The sequence below is a fragment of the Aotus nancymaae genome, unplaced genomic scaffold, assembly GCF_030222135.1.
Source record: "Aotus nancymaae isolate 86718 unplaced genomic scaffold, 86718_ANA_hifiasm-v0.15.2.pri h1tg000008l, whole genome shotgun sequence".
Classification (NCBI taxonomy): domain Eukaryota; kingdom Metazoa; phylum Chordata; class Mammalia; order Primates; family Aotidae; genus Aotus; species Aotus nancymaae.
In genome coordinates, this window is record NW_026988419.1 from 32,603,946 (window position 1) to 32,624,199 (window position 20,254).

The 20,254-nt window shown below is 40.0% G+C and overlaps 2 protein-coding genes across 11 annotated transcripts in view; one reads left to right on the forward strand and one right to left on the reverse strand.

Annotated features, from left to right (window-relative positions):
- Nucleotides 1-11,506, forward strand: part of ORC2 (origin recognition complex subunit 2) — a 57,688-nt gene extending 46,182 nt beyond the window's left edge. For 2 of the 4 annotated variants that reach the window (XM_012446126.3, XM_064373185.1), the window contains exons 14-18: nucleotides 2,877-3,023; nucleotides 3,619-3,790; nucleotides 6,422-6,483; nucleotides 6,982-7,100; nucleotides 9,063-11,506. In XM_012446126.3, the coding sequence (XP_012301549.2) occupies nucleotides 2,877-3,023; nucleotides 3,619-3,790; nucleotides 6,422-6,483; nucleotides 6,982-7,100; nucleotides 9,063-9,149 (587 nt within the window). In that variant the 3' untranslated portion in view covers nucleotides 9,150-11,506. Of the gene's footprint in view, nucleotides 1-2,876; nucleotides 3,024-3,618; nucleotides 3,791-6,421; nucleotides 7,101-9,062 lie in introns of those variants that run through there. The other 2 variants (XR_001106416.3, XM_064373186.1) reach the window with 2 other exon arrangements.
- Nucleotides 1-20,254, reverse strand: part of NIF3L1 (NGG1 interacting factor 3 like 1) — a 45,544-nt gene that overhangs the window by 9,987 nt on the left and 15,303 nt on the right. For 6 of the 7 annotated variants that reach the window (XM_012446129.3, XM_012446130.3, XM_012446128.3 and 3 more), the window contains one exon: nucleotides 18,123-19,546. The exons of the other annotated variant lie outside the window; for it this stretch is intronic. In XM_012446129.3, coding sequence (XP_012301552.2) covers nucleotides 19,362-19,546 — 185 coding nt within the window. In that variant the 3' untranslated portion in view covers nucleotides 18,123-19,361. Of the gene's footprint in view, nucleotides 1-18,122; nucleotides 19,547-20,254 lie in introns of those variants that run through there. 7 annotated transcript variants of the gene reach the window in all.

Here is a 20,254-nt window from a genome sequence, read left to right on the forward strand (position 1 = left end):
AGTGGTTCAGTATTCAATAATTCAGGATTTGCAGCAGCGTTATAGAACTTAATATAATGAGAGTCAAGTATATATATTTCTCAGAACCCTAAAACTACTGCATATTTGAACATTTCTCATCACATTCATTGATTATGTAGGCATATAGTGAATTACTAGCAGGTTATCATAAACAAATCTGTTTAGTTTGTTTTCAGTTCTTTCCGCCTTATTATTTAATTAAAAATCAGTTGCTGCAATATTTTACTCCTATAATTTTAGCTTTTTCTGTATTGTCTTTAGTTTTCAACATAAATTCTCCTACTTAAAGAATACCAGAAGCATTGCTTTTTATTCCTTTACCACAGATCCTTGTAAGACAGCCCAATATTGTTCATATGCTCATTAAACTAGATGCCTAAGTCACTTTATATTTGTGTGCATCTATGTGTGCTTTGGGGTGTTTTTGGTTTTGATACTGTTGACTATGGTGACTTCTAGATTTCAGGGAACCTGGGATTTTCACAATTTGTCATCTCAGAATCTTTGTCACTATATTGTCTCTCTTACCCATCCACCCCCAAGTAGAAGAGAAATTTATTTGCTCTCTGACTTATACTCTTATCATGTATGCCAGGTCTTTAGAGAGACTTACCAATACCCATGGGTTTTAAATATATGTTAAAAATAAAATTTACCTGATTCAGCTGCCCCTTCACACTACTTTCTTTTTCTTTTTTTTTTTTCTTTTTTTTTTTTTGAGATGGAGTTTCGCTCTTGTTACCCAGGCTGGAGTGCAATGGCGCAATCTCAGCTCACCACAACCTCCGCCTCCTGGGTTCAGGCAATTCTCCGGCCTCAGCCTCCTGAGTAGCTGGGATTACAGGCACGTGCCACCATGCCCAGCTAATTTTTTTTTGTATTAGTAGAGACGGGGTTTCACCATGTTGACCAGGATGGTCTCGATCTCTTGACCTCGTGATCCACCCGCCTCGGCCTCCCAAAGTGCTGGGATTTATTTTTCTATTTTCATATGGTTTCATATTTTTGAAGACATGTCCTGTCTTCTTTTTTATTTCCTTTGTGCTATCAGAACTGTATGCTTGATCACCTGTAATTTTCTTCTTACCAAGCCCATTGACCTTGGCGCCTCCTTATCTTGAGCTCTGCTGTATTTAGTAATATCAACAGCTCCATCCTCAAAATTCTTCCTTCACTGACTTTTATAATTTATCTGAACTTCCTGATGCCTTGAGCAATATCTCAACCACCCGCAACCCCATTTTTGGTCTCTTCCTTTGGCTTTTGTGATAATCCAAGGTTGTGTGTGTGTGTGTGTGTGTGTGTGTGTGTGTGTGTGTGTCTGTGTGTGTGTGTGTGTGAGAGAGAGAGAGAGAGAGAGAGATGGGGTCTCACACTGTTGCCCGGGTTGGAGTGCAGTGGCACGATCTCGGTTCACTGCAAGCTTTGCCTCCCAGGTTCAAGCAATTCTTCTGTCTCAGCCTCCCAAGTAGCTGGGTTTACAGACGCCCACCACCACACTGGCTGATTTTTTGTATTTTTATTAGAGAAAGGGTTTCACCATGTTGGCCAGGTTGGTCTCAAACTCCTGACTGTGTGAGCCACGTGCCTGGCCTTCAAGTTGTCTATAATCTCTGAGCACTCTTTTTGTTTTTGTTTTTTCTGTTTTTTTGGTATACTTCAACTCCCACATTGTAATAAAACATGTACAAATTCACCTTCAAGCAATTGCATACATCTTATCTATATCCCATGCCTTATTAAAGCTGCTTTCTTTAGGCTAGGCACAGTGGCTCACACATAATCCCAGCACTTTGGGAGGCCAAGGAGGGCGGATCACTTGAGCTCGAAAGTTTCAGACCAGCCTGGGCAACATGGTAAAACCCCATCTCAAGAAAAAATACAAAACTTAGCCAGGCATGGTGGTACATGCCTATAGTACCGGCTGCTTGGGAGGATGGCTTGAGCCTAGGATGTGGAAGTTGCAGTTAGCTGAGATCATGCCACTGCATTCTAGCCTGGATGACAGAACCAGAACTTGTCTCAAAAAAAACAAAACTGCTTTCTTTAGGGCCTTACTTAAGTGATAATCATGTCTTGCCTATTTTATGAGTAAATGATATAACTTCTCAAATAAATTACATATCCCTAAGCAATTGTTACTTTATCCTATACTACTTTGATGTATTTTTTAATACATAGGCATTATGTGTGGTAGAGAAAATAATCACTGAAATATCACTAAAAATAATTATTGGATTTTGGCTGGACATGGTGGTTCACATCTGTGATCCTAGCACTTTGGGAGGCTGAGTTGAGCCCAGGAGTTCAAGACCAACCTGGGCAACTTAGTAAGACCCCATGTCTACCAAAAAAACAGCCAAGTGTGGTAGCATATGCCTGTAGTCCTAGAGACTCGGGAAGCTGAGGTGGGAGGATTGCTTGAGCCCAGGAGTTGGAGGCTGCAAGTAAGCTATGATTGTACCACTGCACTCCAGCGTAGGCAAGAGTAAGACCCTCTAAAAATAATAATAAGAGCCGGGTGCGGTGGCTCACGCCTGTAATCCCAGCACTTTGGGAGGCCAAGGCGGGTGGACCACGAGGTCAAGAGATTGAGACCATCCTGGTCAACACGGTGAAACCCCGTCTCTACTAAAAATACAAAAAATTAGCTGGGCATGGTGGCACGTGCCTGTAATCCCAGCTACTCAGGAGGCTGAAGCAGGAGAATTGCCTGAACCCAGGAGGCGGAGGTTGCGGTGAGCCGAGATCGCGCCATTGCACTCCAGCCTGGGTAATGAGAGCGAAACTCCGTCTCAAAAAATAATAATAATAATAAATAATAATAATAATAATTGCATTTCCTTTCTTTTTAGATTCTTCTTTAGAACTCTTCCTTCTCATCCACAATTTGGATAGCCAGATGTTGAGAGGAGAGAAGAGCCAGCAAATCATTGGTCAGTTGTCATCTTTGCATAACATTTACCTTATAGCATCCATTGACCACCTCAACGCTCCTCTCAGTAAGTTAAATGTTACTATTTTTCCTTCTAGAGATAATCAGTCTTACAAAACCAATGTTGTAAATCCCAAAATTTTTCTGTTTTTAGTATGCTTTATCCCCTTTTACACATTTAAAAACACAGGTTGCCAAAAAAGTGTACTCAATCTAATTTAGAACATAATTTTTGGAAATAAAAATTCAGATACTGAATGAGGATATTTTAGTCTAAAGTTAAATGGAGGGAAGAGACCCAACTGTTATTTTGGTCTCTTTCTCTTTTTGTAATATTGCAATATTTATTTTATGAACTGAATTCACAGACTTTCTGATAATCCTGTAGAAGAAATTGTTAAAACATTATTGATTTTTTTAAAAGAATGCATTTGTAGTGCTAAGATTTTAATTTATGCTTAATGTAAAAATAAAGGTTCAGATGTTGATTGAAAATGAAATTAGATTGTGAGTTACTTGATTTAGATATGGAAGTGGCAAAAATGAAAAACCTGGGGATTTATTTTTATTTAATTTTTTCTCATTCTTTTGTAAAGTGGAATCTAGTAACATGACAATATGAAAATAATTTGTAATTCTCGCTTTCTTTGATCATGTGCTAGTGTGGGATCATGCAAAGCAGAGTCTTTTTAACTGGCTGTGGTATGAAACGACTACATTTAGTCCTTATACTGAAGAAACTTCCTATGAGAACTCTCTTCTGGTGAAACAGTCTGGATCCCTGCCACTTAGCTCCCTGACTCATGTCTTACGAAGCCTTACCCCTAACGCAAGGTAAGGATGAAAACCATATTTCTTTTTTAAAAACTATACATTTTAAGATATGCATTACTAGGTTTTAATGGTGATACTGAAGTCTCTAGTTAATTTGAAGGATTAAGAGAAGTTACAGTAATAATAGTTACCAGTACTAGTTACCAGTACTGGATATATGCAATAGGCAGACAAGTCAACAGTAATCTATCAAATTGCCCAGTAATAAAGCAAGAGTACCAACTTTTTATTTCTTAATATATTTTGATATTTCTGAATATGAGCATCTGAATGGTCATAATGGAGAAAAACCAGACTTTTCATGGCTTTTACTTAAATTTTATGGTTAAATTTTTCATTACATATTGAACATTCTGATCCAAACATTGAGCACTTTATATGCAATACCTCATTTGATCCTCATCACTAAGGTGGATAGTCAATGGCACAAAGACTTTGATCCAGATATGCCCAGCTCCAAAAATCATGCTCTTAAACATTACTGTATAGTATCTCAATTCCTTACAGCAGCCTAACCAAGAGGCATATGTGAATTAATAAATGCAAGCTGGTTATAGCATAAGCTAGCAAAAAATAAATCGCATAATTAGCTAGACACAGTGGCTTACTCCTGTAATACCAGCACTTTGGGAGGCTGAGGCAGGCGGGTCACTTGATGTCAGGAGTTTGAGACCAGCGTGGCCAACATGGTGAAACTGCATCTCTACTAAAAATACAAAGTTATAATCATATTTTGGATCATCTCAATGAACACTTTTTGTTTTTAGTAGAGATGCAGTTAACAGTTATTTTTAATCTAAAATTAGAAATAATGTAAACATCCAAACCAATTAGGGAAGTGGTAAGTTTCTGGTACATGGTAGATAAGCAGCTGTTAAAACTTCCTTAGTTCTTCTTACATGTGGCAAAAAAAGAAAAACCTAGTCAGGTGTGGTGGCATGCACCTGTAGTCCCAGCTACTACTCAAGAGGCTGAGGCCGGAGAATTGCTTGAACCCAGGAGGCAGAGGTTGCAGTGAGCTGAGATTGTACCACTATACTCCAGCCTGGGTGACAAGCAAGACTCCATCTCAAAAAAAAAAAAAAAAAAAAGAAAGAAATTGCATAATTAACCCTGTTGAAAGAAGCTTTTAGTAACAAACCTTACCCCCTGCCAAAAACATAAAATTATAGAATTATATTTAACAAGACGAAGTGTTGAAAAATAGCAAACCTTGCTGAGAATTGATCATTAAGAAAAACCTTATAGTAATTGTTTTCTGGACTTGCATAAAAATGAAAATGCATAAGTTTTTGGCATACCCAAGGACTGATGGGAGTCTTAGCTTGTGTTACACTGCTTCCAACCCCATAATTTTACTTGGTTCACTCTCCTATAGAAATAATTCAAAATATGAAGAACTAGGCTAGTTTTATTTAGTGCAGAATTTTTTCTGCATCCAATCATCCATTAAGAGTTATTTTTAATCTAAAGTTAGAAATAATGTAAACATCCAAACCAATAGGGAAATGGTAAGTTTATGGTACATGATAGATAAGCAGCTGTTAAAACTTCCTTGGTTCTTCTTACATATAGCAAGAAAAAAGGAAAGAAAACCTTGTTTAGGAGAAGTTTTTTAAAGACATGGGAAAAATCAAAAAGTGAAGAAGCAAGGTATAAAGTGGTATATGCAGTATATAAATGTATGAATTCATGTTATTTCCACCTGCCTCATTGCACAAAGATTTGAGATAGCAGCATACCCAGTATGATCTCAACACCAAGTGCTTATGGCTGTTATCTTAGGGATATGGGATTGATTTTTTTTTTTTTTTTTTGAGACGGAGTTTCGCTCTCGTTACCCAGGCTGGAGTGCAATGGCGCGATCTCGGCTCACCGCACCTCCGCCTCCTGGGTTCAGGCAATTCTCCTGCCTCAGCCTCCTGAGTAGCTGGGATTACAGGCACGCGCCACCATGCCCAGCTAATTTTTTGTATTTTTAGTAGAGACGGGGTTTCACCGTGTTGACCAGGATGGTCTCGATCTCTTGACCTCGTGATCCACCCGCCTCGGCCTCCCAAAGTGCTGGGATTACAGGCTTGAGCCACCGCACCCGGCCGGGATTGATATTTTTATCTTTAGATGTTATTCTGTATTCCAAGTTTTCCACCAAGACTAACCTAAAAAGAAAAAAAATACTTTCATACTTTATTTTTAAGACAGGGTGTTGCTCAGATACAGCCTCAAGCTCCCAGGCTCAAGTGATCTTTGCACCTTAGCCTCCCGAATAGTTGAGACCATGGTGTGTACCACTATGCCTGGCTAATTTTTAAATTTTTTGTAGAGACAGAGTCTCACTGTGTTGCCCAGGGTGGTCTCAAACTCCTGGCTCAAGCAGTCCTCCCACTTCAGTCTTCCAGAGTGCTGGGATTATAGGCATGAGCCACCACATTCAGCCTATATTTTTCTTTAGAAAAAATAAAAAAACTTTCTGTTTAAGTAGGCAAGGATATGATATTCCTTGGAGGAATAGAAGATAATGCAGATAGGCTAAATATTTGACATTTTCTTTGCATATTTTACTATTAGTTGTTGCCTTTTGATGTTAACATTTTGGATTTAAATTCCTGTTTTTGTTTTTTGCTTTTTTAGGGGAATTTTCAGGCTACTAATAAAGTACCAGCTGGACAACCAGGATAACCCTTCTTACATTGGTACCCAATGTTTATGACATTCAATTGCATAATTTTTGTTTTACTCCCATACCCCATACATTTCCTTTCTCTGGAATTTAATGACAGCAGTGCAGTTTTTCATAACAGTGAGTAAGTGGTCATTCATGTTGAGTATGTCTGCCACATAGCAGATTTTCAAGCAGCTCTACAGATCCACTGCTGAGTGAGGTGCTTGCCAACATAAATTGGAAGACAAACCCAGCTTACTTTTAAAATTTTCTATGCTAACTATGGATCTGTATCTGCCAATTACATATTTTTCATATTCTAGGCATCTTAGGAGATTAACAAACATTTTAATAATTGTTCTGCTCTCATGACTTCCTTGTTGCGTCTTTAAAAGTCCTGTCAATACTTGTTGACTGCTCTGGAATAACAAGCAAACAGCACTTTTATTCTGAGTTTTCATACGGGTGTTTGTATATCGGGTCATATCGTAAGTGCTGACTTATGTTCATCTCCTTTTGAACGTGCCAGGCCTTTCTTTTCAAGATTTTTACCAGCAGTGTCGGGAGGCATTCCTCGTCAATAGTGATCTGACACTCCGGGCCCAGTTAACAGAATTTAGGGACCACAAGCTTATAAGAACAAAGAAGGTAAGACTCTGCTATTGTAGCATTTATGCCAGAAATAGTCCATGTTATTTACTCAAGGACAAGTATACCTTTGACTCAGACCTGATTTTGAAACTTAAGTTCCATGTTGGGTCACAGAGATTCATTTAGGCAAGTGCCATTTGAGTTTGGAGAAAGAGCCATGGTAGAAATACCCTGCTTCAGAGCAAAGCAGAAAACTCCTTATGTATTCTAGTCCAGAGTGATAGGCAATTACAAATATGATGTGAGTCAAATAATTCTGTTCCTGTGTTTTTTCCCTCTTCCTCATTCATTTATTGAGTACTAACTACGTATCAGATTTGCACTAAGTATTAGGATACAGTAGTAAGCAAAAACCTAATTGCTTTTCTTATAGAGCTTAAAGTCTAATGGGGGAGATGGACATTAGTCAAGTAATCACACACATAAAATTATAACTGTAAGGAAGTCCTATGATTAGAAGGTACATAGTTCTGAAAGAGTTTATTTAAATAGGTGGATTTGACATAATTATGGATAGATATCAGAAGAGACCACTGAGCTGAGATCTAAAGGAAGACTAGGAGGCCAGGTGTGGTGGCTCATGCCTGTGATCTCAGCACTTTGGGAGGCTGAGGTAGGTGGATCACTTGAGCCCAGGAGTTCAAGACCAGCCTGGAAACACAGTGATACCCTGTCTATCAAAAACAAAAACAAAAAAAATGGGCTGGTTGTGGTGGCACGCATCTGTAGTCTCAGCTGCCCAGGGGGCTGAGGTGGGAGGATCACTTGAGCCCAGGAGGTGAAGGCTGCAGCGAGCCATGGTCACACTACTGCACTCCAACCTGGGCAACAGAATGAAACCCTGTTTCAAAGAGAACAACACACACACACACACACACACACAACCTGGGCAACAAAATGAAACCTTGTTTCAAAAAGAAACACACACACACTCTGAAAGAGCAACATTTTAGGGAGACAGATGATGAGCCCATGATCTTAGTCAGCTTAGACAACTCTATTTGAGGTTCCTTTGAGATTTCCAAATGGAAATGTCAACTATGCAGTTGGATACCTGGGACAAGAAACCAGAGGAAAGATCTGGGTTGGAGATAGAAGATTATGATTCTTATGTATTTAGATTATAACTAAAACCAGGCATTAGAGGACAGCCTAAAGGGAGGACATTTTGTGAGATTAGAAAGCTAGGAGATAAGGCTAGAAGTCTGACCTTTAACAAGCCAAGTAGAGGATAAGCCTGCAGATCTGAGAGAAACAGCCAGAGAACTAGGAAGAAAACCAGGATGTGATGTCACAGAAGCCAAGAGAATCATGTTTTCATGCAGAGAAGATAGTCAGCAGTGTCAGATGCTGCTGAGAGGCCAAAAAGATGAAGACTGAGAATATCTGTGATATTTAGGGATATAAAATTCCTGATGGTGTAAGCAAACAATGTGATAATGGGACAGTAGCTCAGCTGAACTGTGTTGAATGAGAAGTGTGGGAATGGAGACTGCCATCATAGCCAACTTTCCTGGAGAGATGCAGAGATAAGGTAATAGATGGAGAGGAATGAAGGAGTCTAGTGAGGGTTACTGAAAAATTGGACACACTTGAATGCATTAAATATTTAAAAGCCAACAGGGAAAGATCTTGTTGAAAGGGGCAAGAAAGAACAGAGACATCAATAGTGTTAGATTCAGGACAGGGCAGGAAGGTGAAGAATGATCTAAAGCACAATGAAAAAAATAAATACCCACCTGTCCACCCTCTAGTTAGTTGTCTTTCCCACTGTAATGCTGTTTAACTCAGTATATTTAAGTATATATGACTGTGTGCCCTTTTGCCTTAATTTTTATACTTATATGTTTAAAATATTACATCAAAGAAATAAATTCATTTTTTCTTTAGTCTCTACAATAGAAGAGTTCATATACCTCTTATGAAAGACTAACGTACAGGTATTCTTACATCTTTCAGGGAACTGATGGAGTAGAGTATTTATTAATTCCTGTTGATAATGGAACATTGACTGATTTCTTGGAAAAGGAAGAAGAGGAGGCATGAAGCTTTCCTTTATTCTTGAACCTCCCATGAAGGGTCGTACCCCAGCTGCCACTCCTCTAGTTGAAAGTGTTGTGTTTACATCTGACATTAAATTATTTTTCCAGCATACGAGACTGAAATTTGGGAAGGGGGGATGTCCTCAATTAGAACTTTTGATCAGCCTGGCTGGTACCGTCTAGTACTATGCAGCAGTCCTCAAGTTGGAGAAAATGTGCCTTTCATTCATTACCTCTCTGGAGACTTCTTGCTGGAATGAACAGTGTGCTCAGGGACTATTTGGAACTGGATGTTTTTGAATTATTTTATACTTAGAGATATTATTCTGAATTTTTTGAGGGCCTTTTAACATTCCCCGAGCTGATTGTTTGCAAGTGTGTTTGTTCCAGAGTGTGGAAGTATAAAGACATGGGCATCACATAAATTGGCTTTGTTTGCTATTCTGTGTGTCAGAACCAACGAGTGTAATGGGGAGGGCAGGTCATCTCTTACTGATTCTAAAACAACTTAAAAGGTATAGATTGGGAAGAGGTGGGTGATCCAGCTTTCTCCGTTTGGATTGAGGCTATGTACTTGGTGAGGGCAGGGGAGGGAATGTATCATAATACTAATCAGTTGGTATAGTGGGAAAAACAGAGTATATAGGGTATCTACCCAGCCTAAAAAGCACAGCAACAGTACATCATATATTTGGAACAGTTAATGTCTGTGCCATGACCTTCATGATACCAGTGAGAAGCCAGGCTAGAGAAATAAAATCCTGAATTACATTTTAGTAATTGTTTTCAAGACAAAAAATAAAACATTTCATTATTCTTGTATATTGACATATTTTTGTTTTCTTGAATAACATGCAGGTGAGCAGCATATTAATGGCTGGCTGTAAATTAATCCTGATTCCTCTGTCAAGTAGACCTAAAACTCACTGTAAGATATTTCAGTTTTTTCCTTAAAGTGATGATTTCAAGTCTCCTAAATATTTGCACAAGACTTTTTTCTTAGGAAAGAAAAAAAAGGCTAACCTTGGCTACTGTCATCAGCTTAGTTGTCACATACCCCCTGAAATATTTGACACTTAGAAATGAAGTTCTTCCTGAAAATATCACTGCAATAAAATCTGTACTGCATCAGCATTTCTCACTCATTTCTTATCTTGTAAACCTCTTTCATGAAAATATTTCCAAAAATGCTTGAAATTTTTAAATAATTTTCTTGTGGTATATAAGTAAGTAGTTTTGGTCAGGCACAATGGCTTATGCCTAATCCCAATACTTTGGGAGGCCAAGGCAGGAAGATCTCTGGAGCCCAGGAGTTTAAGAACAGCCTGGGTAACATAGTGAGACCCTGTCTCTACAAAAAATTTTAAAAATCATCCAGGCATTGTGGCCCATGCCATGCCTATAGTCCTAGCTGCTGTGGAGGCTGAGGCCTGAGGATTGCTTGAGACTAGGAGTTCAAGATTACAGTGAGCTATGATTGTGCCACTGCACTACAGTCTGGATGCAGAGCAAGACCTTGTCTCTTATTAAAAACAAAAAAACCTTTAAAAAAAAAAGTAATTTTATGTTAAGTCCATGAACTTAGTCTTTTTTTTTTTGAGACGGAATTGCTCTGTCACACAGCCTGGAGTGCAGTGGTGTGATCTAAGCTCACTGCAACCTCTGCCTCCCAGGTTCAAATGACTCTCGTGTCTCAGCCTTCTGAGCTGGGACTACAGGCACACGCCACCATGCCTGGCTTATTTTTGTATTTTTAGTAGAGGTGGGGGTTTCACCATGTTGGTCAGGCTGGTCTCGAATTCCTGACCTCAAGTGATCCACCCACCTCAGCCTCCCAAAGTGCTGAGATTACAGGCATGAGCTACCACACCCAGCCAAGGGCTTAGTCTTAAATATAACCTCCAGTCAAAATGTTCAAAGTTATACATGAATGTGATTTAAAAAAATTTTTTAATACTACCAAAGGATATGCAGTGAAAGTGAGTTTCCTGCCTATTTCCTGATACCCCAGTTCTTTAGGCAACCACTGATAGCATTTTCTTAATTATTCTGCCTGAGATAATCTATGCATATGTAAAAGTATCTGTCTCTCTCCTTTTAAAAACACAATTGGTTTAAGCCAAGACTGTTCGTAAAAAGAAAACAAAACAAAAACCACACAATTGGTAATATACTTACTGGTTTGCACTTTGCTTTTTTTTGCTTAATATATCTAGCTTATAATGACCTAATGTGCAAAGTTTTGCATCTGCCCTAAATATCTGCTGGTTTATTTTTATAATTTTTGTGTCTATACTATTTGCAAGCAGTGTGTGTCAGGAGACTTTATTATTAATAAATAAAAAGCCAATTTGGATAGAATCACTTTGTAAATTTGTAGTGCTGGTTTTTTACTAAAAATATTTTTAAGTTCTTCAAAAGAAACTTTATGAGTGCATCTCACAGATCTGGTGAAGATCTTGGCATATTACTGTATGCCGTTTGCTGACTATCAGCATCAGTTTCTCTAAGGCTCTAGCAGTTATGTCTTGACTGCTAAGGCTCTAATTTCTTCTACTGTGTTAACTTGCTTCTGGCAAGATTGAACAGACCTACTGAAACCTTAAAAGGTTTTCTGGGTACTCTTAATAAAATGGTTTAAAAAAAAGGCACAGGAGATAATCAAACATTTACTGTTTATAATTTGCCACAGTACTGAATTTATTGTGTAAGGACTGCTAAATTAGTTAAATTAGTTCTAAAAAAAAGAAACTGGACTTTTTTTTTTTGAGACAGAGTCTTGCTCTGTTGCCCAGGCTGGAGTGCAGTGGTGTGATCTCAGCTCACTGCAACCTCCACCTCCCAAGTTCAAGCAATTCTTCTGCCTCAGCCTCCTAAGTAGTTGGGATTACAGGCACGCACCACCACGCCCAGCTAATTTTTGTATTCTTAGTAGAGATGGGGTTTCACCACGTTGGCCAGGCTGATCTCTAACTAACTCTTGACCTCATGATCTGCCCATCTTGGCCTCCCAAAGTACTGGGATTACAGGCGTGAGCCACCACACCCGGCCACAGAAACTGGACTTTCTTAGCATTGTTTGTTATTTTAATACATGATCACGCGTATAAAAGATCAGTAGAACCAGGCATGGTAGTTCATGTCTGTAATCCTAGCACTTTGAGAGGCCAAGGTGGGCCGATCTCTTGAGGCCTGACTTCAAGACCAGCCTGGCCAACATGAGAAAATGCTGTCTCTACTAAAAATACAAAAAATTAGCTGAACGTAGTGGCACACAACATGTAATCCCAGCTATTCAGAAGGCTTAGGTAGGAGGATCATCTGAGCCCAGGAAAGCCAAGGCTGCAGTGAGCTGTGATCATGCCACTGCACTCGAGCCTAGTGAGTGAGAGAGTGAGACCCTGCCTCAAAATAAAGATCAGTAAAATTGGGGGCTGATTAATAGATTTTGCCTAACTTTTAAACAAAATGACTTAACTTCAGAAGTTTACTCTTTTTGTTCCAGCTAATTCAAATGTGGAGCCAGTGGCATTGTTCAGAATGTACTTTTTACATTGAATGAGGTAAAATGACTCTTCTAGCATAATCCTGAATAGTCTAGTGTTGAACACTTAATACACAAAAGGTAGTAGTTGTGAGGATATGAAGGTGAAATATGAAATACCTATGAGTTTTTATTTTTGAGACAGGGTCTCTGTCACCCAGGCTAGAGTGCAGTGGTGCCATCTCAGCTTGCTGCAGTCTCGACCTGCTGGGCTCAAGTGATCCACCCATCTTATCCTCCTGAGTGGCTGGTACTACAGGAAGAAAGCGCACACAACCACACCTGGCTTTTTTTTTTTCTGGAGAGACGGTGTTGCCTAGGGTGGTTTTGAACTCCTGGGCTCAAGGGATCTACCCACTTGGGTGTCCTAAGTTATAACATCCTTTATGTGTTGAATAAAGCAAATTTGAAATGACTGATGCTATGGAAAATATAACTTTAAACATGAATATAACACAAAGCTCATTACTAGATTGTCATAACAATTTTTATATTTATCACTGGCCCCAGGGCTTCCCAAGTATTTAGGGTCAACATCTTTACCTTTGCTACCCAGTGTAGTCCTCAAAAGGGGAGCGTTGGCCAGGCGCGGTGGCTCACGCCTGTAATCCCAGCACTTTGGGAGGCCAGGGGTGGGTGGATCACTTGAGGTCAGGAGTTCTTTTTTTTTTGAGACAGTTTTGCTCTTGTTACCCAGGCTGGAGTGCAATGGCGCGATCTCGGCTCACTGCAACCTCTGCCTCCTGGGTTCAGGCAATTCTCCTGCCTCAGCCTCCTGAGTAGCTGGGATTACAGGTACGCGCCACCATGCCCAGCTAATTTTTTGTATTTTTAGTAGAGACGGGGTTTCACCATGTTGACCAGTATGGTCTTGATCTCGACCTCGTGATCCACCCGCCTCGGCCTCCCAAAGTGCTGGGATTACAGGCGTGAGCCACCGCGCCCGGCCCGAGGTCAGGAGTTCTAGACTGCCCTGGCCAACATGGTGAAACCCCGGCTCTACTAAAAATACAAAATTAGCCAGGCATTGTGGTGAGCGCCTATAATCCCAGCTACTGAGGAGGCTGAGACAGGAGAATCACTTGAACCTGGGAGATGGAGGTTGTGATCATGCCACTGCACTCCAGCCTGAGAGACAGTGAGACTCCATCTCAAAAAATAAAAATAAAAAAAGGCCAGGCACGGTGGCTCACACAGACTGGTGAAAGGAAGGCAGGAGAACTCTTTCCTGAGGACTGCCCCTGAGGCTTAACACACCCAAAAGACTGTAACAAGGGACAGGGGAGTTATGAGTGAGGAACTGTGCACAAACACCTATGTATCTACCTTTTTTTTTTTTTTTTTTTTTTACTCTTGGAGAATCTTGCCTGTAAAAGATGCAGAAAAGTGAAATAAAATGTTTTTTTAGGGGGAGGAGAAAGTGTACAGCAGCCCTTGCCATGCTTCATTGTCCTTTTGACCCTCCCATTCCCTCAGCGTCTTGCCATATTTTTTTTTTTTTTTTTTTTTTTTTTTTTTTAGAGAAAGAGAGAGAGAGAATAGGAAGGAGAAAAAAGGAAGAGAAAGAGAGAGAGAGAATGGGGAGGAGGGAGAAGGAAAAGAAAGAGGGAGAGAGAATGGGAGTATTGCTTTCTTGCCCAGGCTAGAATGCAATTTAGTAATGGGTATTGAAAACCTCTTTTATACTGATAATTATACTTAATGATGTAATCAGAAAGGAGTAAGGGAAGAAGATAACAAACAAACAGCCAACCAATATTTAATTTAAACCTATGAAATGCTATGCGATTACTGAGGAGTGATTTACTTCCAATTATATAGTCACCTTTGGAATAGGTGTGAGGTGGTAATGTATGTTTTGTGTATTTGAAGTGGAGAGTACTATAAATATTTATTAAGTTTACTTGTTCCGGGTCTGAGTTCAAGTTCTGAATATCCTTGTTAATTTTCTATCTCGTTGATCTATAGAATCGTTAGCTCTTCTTGTTGCATTGATCCTTTTGCCATTATGTAATGTCATTCCTCGCCTCTTTTGATCTTTGTTGCTTTAAAGTCTACTTTATCAGAGGTGAGAATTGCATCTGCTGCTTTTTGTTTATTAGTTTATTTTTACTCTCTGTTCAATTGGTAAATCTTCCTCCTTCTCTCTGAGTCTTTGTGTATTGTTTCATGTAAGATGGGCCCGGATGCAGCATACCGATGGGTTTTGGCTTTTTATCCAATTAAAATATATGTAAGTTTAATACCAGCATTTGATGCTAGCTGGCTGTTTTGCCCATTAGTTGATGTGAATTTTTTATTGTGTTAAAGTTCTTTGCTTTTTGATATATTTTTGGAAAGGCTGATATTGGTTGTTCCTTTATATGTATAGTGCTTCTTTCAGAAGCTCTTGTAAAGCAGGCCTGGTGGTGGTGAACTCTCTAAGTACTTGTTTGTTCGCAAAAGATTTAATTTTTCCTTCGCACATAAAGCTTAGTTTGGCTGGATAGGAAATTCTGGGTTGAAAGTTCTTTTCTTTAAGGATGTTAAATATTGGTCCCCACTCTTTTCTGGCTTGTAGGGTTTCTGCTGAGAGATCTGCTGTAAGTCTGATAGGTTTCCCTTTATGGGTAACCTGAACTTTCTCTCTAGCTGCCCTTAGTATTTTCTCCTTCATTTCAACCCTAATAAATCTGGCAATTATGTGCCTTGGGGTTGGTCTTCTTGAAGAATATCTTTGTGGTGTTCTCTGTATTACCTGGAGTTGAATATTACCCTGCCTTGCCAGGTTGGGAAAATTTTCCTGAATGATATCCTGAAGAGTATTTTCCAACTTGGATTCATTCTCTTCATCACATTCAGGTACACCTATCAAACGTAAATTAGGTCTTTTCACATAGTCCCATATTTCCTGGAGACTTTGCTCATTCCTTTTCATCCTTTTTTCTGCATTCTTGTCTTCTCGTTTCATTTCACTGAGCTGGTCCTCGACTTCTGATATCCTTCCTTCCGCTTGATCAATTCGACTGTTTAAACTTGTGCATGCTTCACGAAGTTCTCGTATTGTGTTTTTCAGCTCCATCAATTCACTTATATTCTTCTCTAAATTGTCCATTCTCATTAACATTTCGTTAAACCTTTTTTCAAGGTTCTTAGTTTCTTTGCATTGGGTTAGAATAAGTTCTTTTAATTCACAGAAGTTTCTTATCACCCACGTTTGGAAACCTGCTTCTGTTATTGGAATACCGGCGTAATCTATTAAGCCTTGTTCCGTTACTGATGAGGAATTGCAATCCCCTGTAGAGGGAGAGGCATTCTGATTTTGAGTATTCTCTACCTTTTTACGCTGGTTTCTTCCCTTCATTATATATTTGTCCGTCTGTCGTCTTTATAATTACCGACTTTCTAACTGGGTCTCTGACGTCCAACTTGTTGATTCCCTGCGCCGAAATCTGAGCAATCCACTGAGCCGGCCTAAAGAGCGGTGTTAAGATTGATGGTGCTTTTCTGCCCGGGAATATCCGGACTCTGCACCAAGAACTGGCGTGCTAAGGCACCAGCAAAACCGCCACGCCGGCCACAAGAGTCGCCCTGGCGACCCGTGGAGCTCCTCCACTGGGAATCTCGTGGTCCGTGAGCAACTAATATTCGTCTCAAAGTGTGGCGTCCTCTCGTTCTTTGCGCTTTCACTGGGAGGTACGTGCCCGAGCTGCTAATCATCAGCCATCTTGGATCTCTCTATCTACCTTTTATATATGATAATTAATTTACTTATTTTTGAGAAGGAGTTTCACTCTTATTGCCCAGTCTGGAGGGCAATGGCGTGATCTCAGCTCACGGCATCCTCCAACTCCTGGGTTCAAGTGATTCTCCTGCCTCGGCCTCCCTAGTAGCTGGGATTACAGGTGTGTGCCACTACACCCAGCTAATTTTTTTATTTTTATTAGAGGCGGAGTTTCACCATGTTGGTCAGGCTGGTCTCAAACTCCTGACCTCAGGTGATCCACCTGCCTCAGACTCCCAAAGTGCTGGGATTATAGGCATGAGCCACCACAACCAGCCTTTTGAATATATTTATTTTTTGAGATGGAGTCTTGCTTTGTCGCCCAGGCTGGAGTACAATGGCACAATCTCAACTCACTGAAACCTGTGCCTCCTGGGTTTAAGCGATTCTCCAGCCTCCACCTCCCAAGTTGCTTGGATTATAGGCGCACGCCACCACACCCGGCTAATTTTTGTATTTTTAGTAGAGACAGGGTTTCACCATGTTGGCCAGGCTGGTCTTGATCTCCTGACTTCAAGTGATCTGCCCACCTCCAAGTGATCTGCCCGCCTCAGGCTCCCAAAGTGCTAGAATTACAGGCATGAGCCACCACACCAGGCCTGTATATATACTTTAACACCACACATATTAAAAATCCAGATTGCCTGTGCCCCCCGAAAGATCAGGAAGACTTGGCCACACTGACCTTCATTCTGCCCAGCAGCAGCTGCCTCAGGCTGAACTGTTGCTGCCACTTCCTGGCCAGCTTCACTCCTTTCCTGCTCTAGTGTCAGATTTGGATCCTGATCTAGATTGTTATGGAGCACTCTCCAATACATGTGCACAAGATACTATACATGGTGTCGTGGATGCCCAACAACAAAGGTGGTGACACTATTCCCTATGATCTGCAACCTTCCACCTGGAATGTACCATCCATTTGGACATCCAAGGCAGCCTTGTAAGTCCTACAGGACAGGGAAGTTTTCATGTGAAGCCTGTGAGGGAATGTGCATGTCCTTCCTCAGCCTTCAGCTTTCAGGAGGAGACAAGGGATTACTAAACCACTATTTCATGTCAGTACGTGGCTTTATTTATTAAATCAGCAAAACAACACAAAATATTGTCATTAGACACTAAGCTTAAAAATGACATTTCAGGCCAGGCGCAATGGGTCACACCTGTTATTTCAGCACTTTGGGAGGCTGAGGTGGGTAGATCACTTGAGCCCAGGAGTTCAAGACTAGCCTGGCCAACATGGTGAAACCCCGTCTCTACTAAAAATACAAAAATTAGCTGGGAATGGTGTTGTGTACCTGTAATCCCAGCTGAGGGATGCTGATGTTGAGGCAGGTTGAACTTGGGGGGCAGAGGTTGCTGGGAGCTGTGATCGTGCCACTGCACTCCAACCTGGGCAACAGAGTGAGACTCAAAAAAAAAAAAAAAAAAAAAAGACATTAAAAAAAATGACATTCCTTTTGAGCACTGTTCTTTTGTATTTTAATAATCCTGAAAAATATTTGTTATAATGGATGTGACATAAAATTTCCTTTAAAGATAGGTTAAGAAACTAAAATATATATATATATATATATAAGAGGAAATAAGGGAGTCAAAATACTAGGAAAAAAATGAAACATAAAAGACAGCAGTAATGGAGAAAACATAAGTGAAAGGTGCCAGACACAAAGGACGTTTATGATTCCACTTTTATAAAATATCCAGAATAGACAAATCCTTAGAAATAGTATCCAGGGGATGGGAGGAGGGAGTTATTACTTAATGGGGCTTCCCTTTGTGGTGATGAAAAATATTTTGGAACTGTAGTGGCAACAGTACCACAACACTGTAAATGTACTAAAAGCCACGGAATTGTATACTTTAAAATGGTGAATTGGGGAAGGAAAATAAAATGGTGAATTTTATATTATGTGAATTTACTATAATAAAAAATAAGAAAAAGTTGCTTTACACAAAAGCATGAAGTAAAAATTATTATGTGGGATGGTAAAAGAGTGCAAATCATAAAGGCAATCAAAGAATTTCTAAAATGGGGGAATATTGCTTTAGCCAGATTACCTGAAAACGGCAGTCCATGGGTGGAGAAAGGTATCTGCCCTGCCCAACCAGCAGCAGGCAGGCAGGGGCCTTGAAGCCCAGTGCAGGCGCTGTTTAGAACAGGGCATCCACGTGGATAAAGGGCCCAGACTAAATGGAGCAGAATGATATTTTGAGATAGCTGACTTTGTTCTTTCTGCTCTGGAATTTCACTCCCTGGCCCTGCCCTCTGCCTGCAGCCAAGTTCATTGCCCCAGGAGAGGAAAGTGACAGAGCAGAAATCTGTAACAAAGGACTGTGGAAGAAAAAAAAATTACAGGTGAGTCATCTAAAAAGCAATAAAGTAATAGTAATATGAATAATGATTGTGTATAGTTTTAAAACAACACATTGATAAATCAATCTCATTCTGATTCTGAAATTTAGGTGAGAGACTGGAATGTAGGTGGAACTAGGAACAGGGACAAATAGACCTTATCACAGCAAAGAGGCTACTACCTAGAAAGAAGTATTGATACCCAAAGCATAATGTTAAAGTAACCAAGGGCAAAGAAACCCAAATTGATCCATCCCATCTACAATAAAACTAAGGAGAGAATTACTTGAGCTCCTTCTAAAGAATGTTAAGTAAACAGATTTTATTCAATCTTTCCTAGAGTTTATAATGAATACTTGTTATTTAATATGGTAGTTACATTACAGTTTTTATCTCATGAGTGATAGAACATTTGGTGAATCAGATTAACAAACCGAAAATGATGATACTGTCTAAGACACTCTTCTGGAGGCACACCAGTCCCACTGACTCATGTTACAAATTCAAGTTGGCATCCAACTGATTTGTAGAATGTGTTATCCTTATGTTTCTGCATTTATACCACCTGAAGAGGGTCCCTGTCAGTCTCTGATAGGATAATATTTATCTTATTCTCCAAGTGAGAGCCCAGCATATCTCGAAGGTCAGAAAGAAAGCCTCGTTCAGTGTTGCTATGTTCACAGAGGATGACATTTATTCCTTGGGAAGCAGCATCCAAAATATCATGATGGGACATCTCACCTACCAAAAAGGAAAGACCAGATTCTTACATGCTAGATACGGAATCTGTGGAATGAAGAACCACAAAAGCAGAAATACCAAGTTTGTATTCTATATAAGGTGAATGTACAGTTTTCTTTTATGTCCTCCAACTTAAAAAGAGAGAAAAGTCTGGGTGTGGTGGCTCACGCCTATAATCCTAGCACTTTGGGAGACCTAGGCAGGTGGATCACCGGAGCTAAGGAGTTCCAGATCAGCCTGGCCAACATGGTGAAACTCCATCTTAAAAACACAAAAATTACCCGGGCGTGGTGGTACATGACTGTAATCCCAGCTACTCAGGAGGCTGAGGCAGGAGAATCACTTCAGCCCAGGGACTGGAGGTTGCAGTGAGCCAAGATCACATCACTGCACTTCAGCCTGGGTGACAGAGCAAGACTGTGTCTCAAAAAAATAATAAAATAAAAATAAAAGTCATCTCATTGAGAATTCCAACTTCTTTTTTCTTGGCAGACCCCAAGGCAATTATCTAATACAACATTATCTAGCCAGGACCAGATCTGCAAACACCCATTCAAAGTGTTTCCACAATAAAATGAATGACCACTGCTAAGTAAAATGAGGCCTTCAGAAAATTTGCCTCTTATGTAAGTAATAAATACCTCTGAAGGAAATTCTATGTATACTGCCCAGCAGACTCTTACGCTTTGTAAGCACCAATATTTCTAT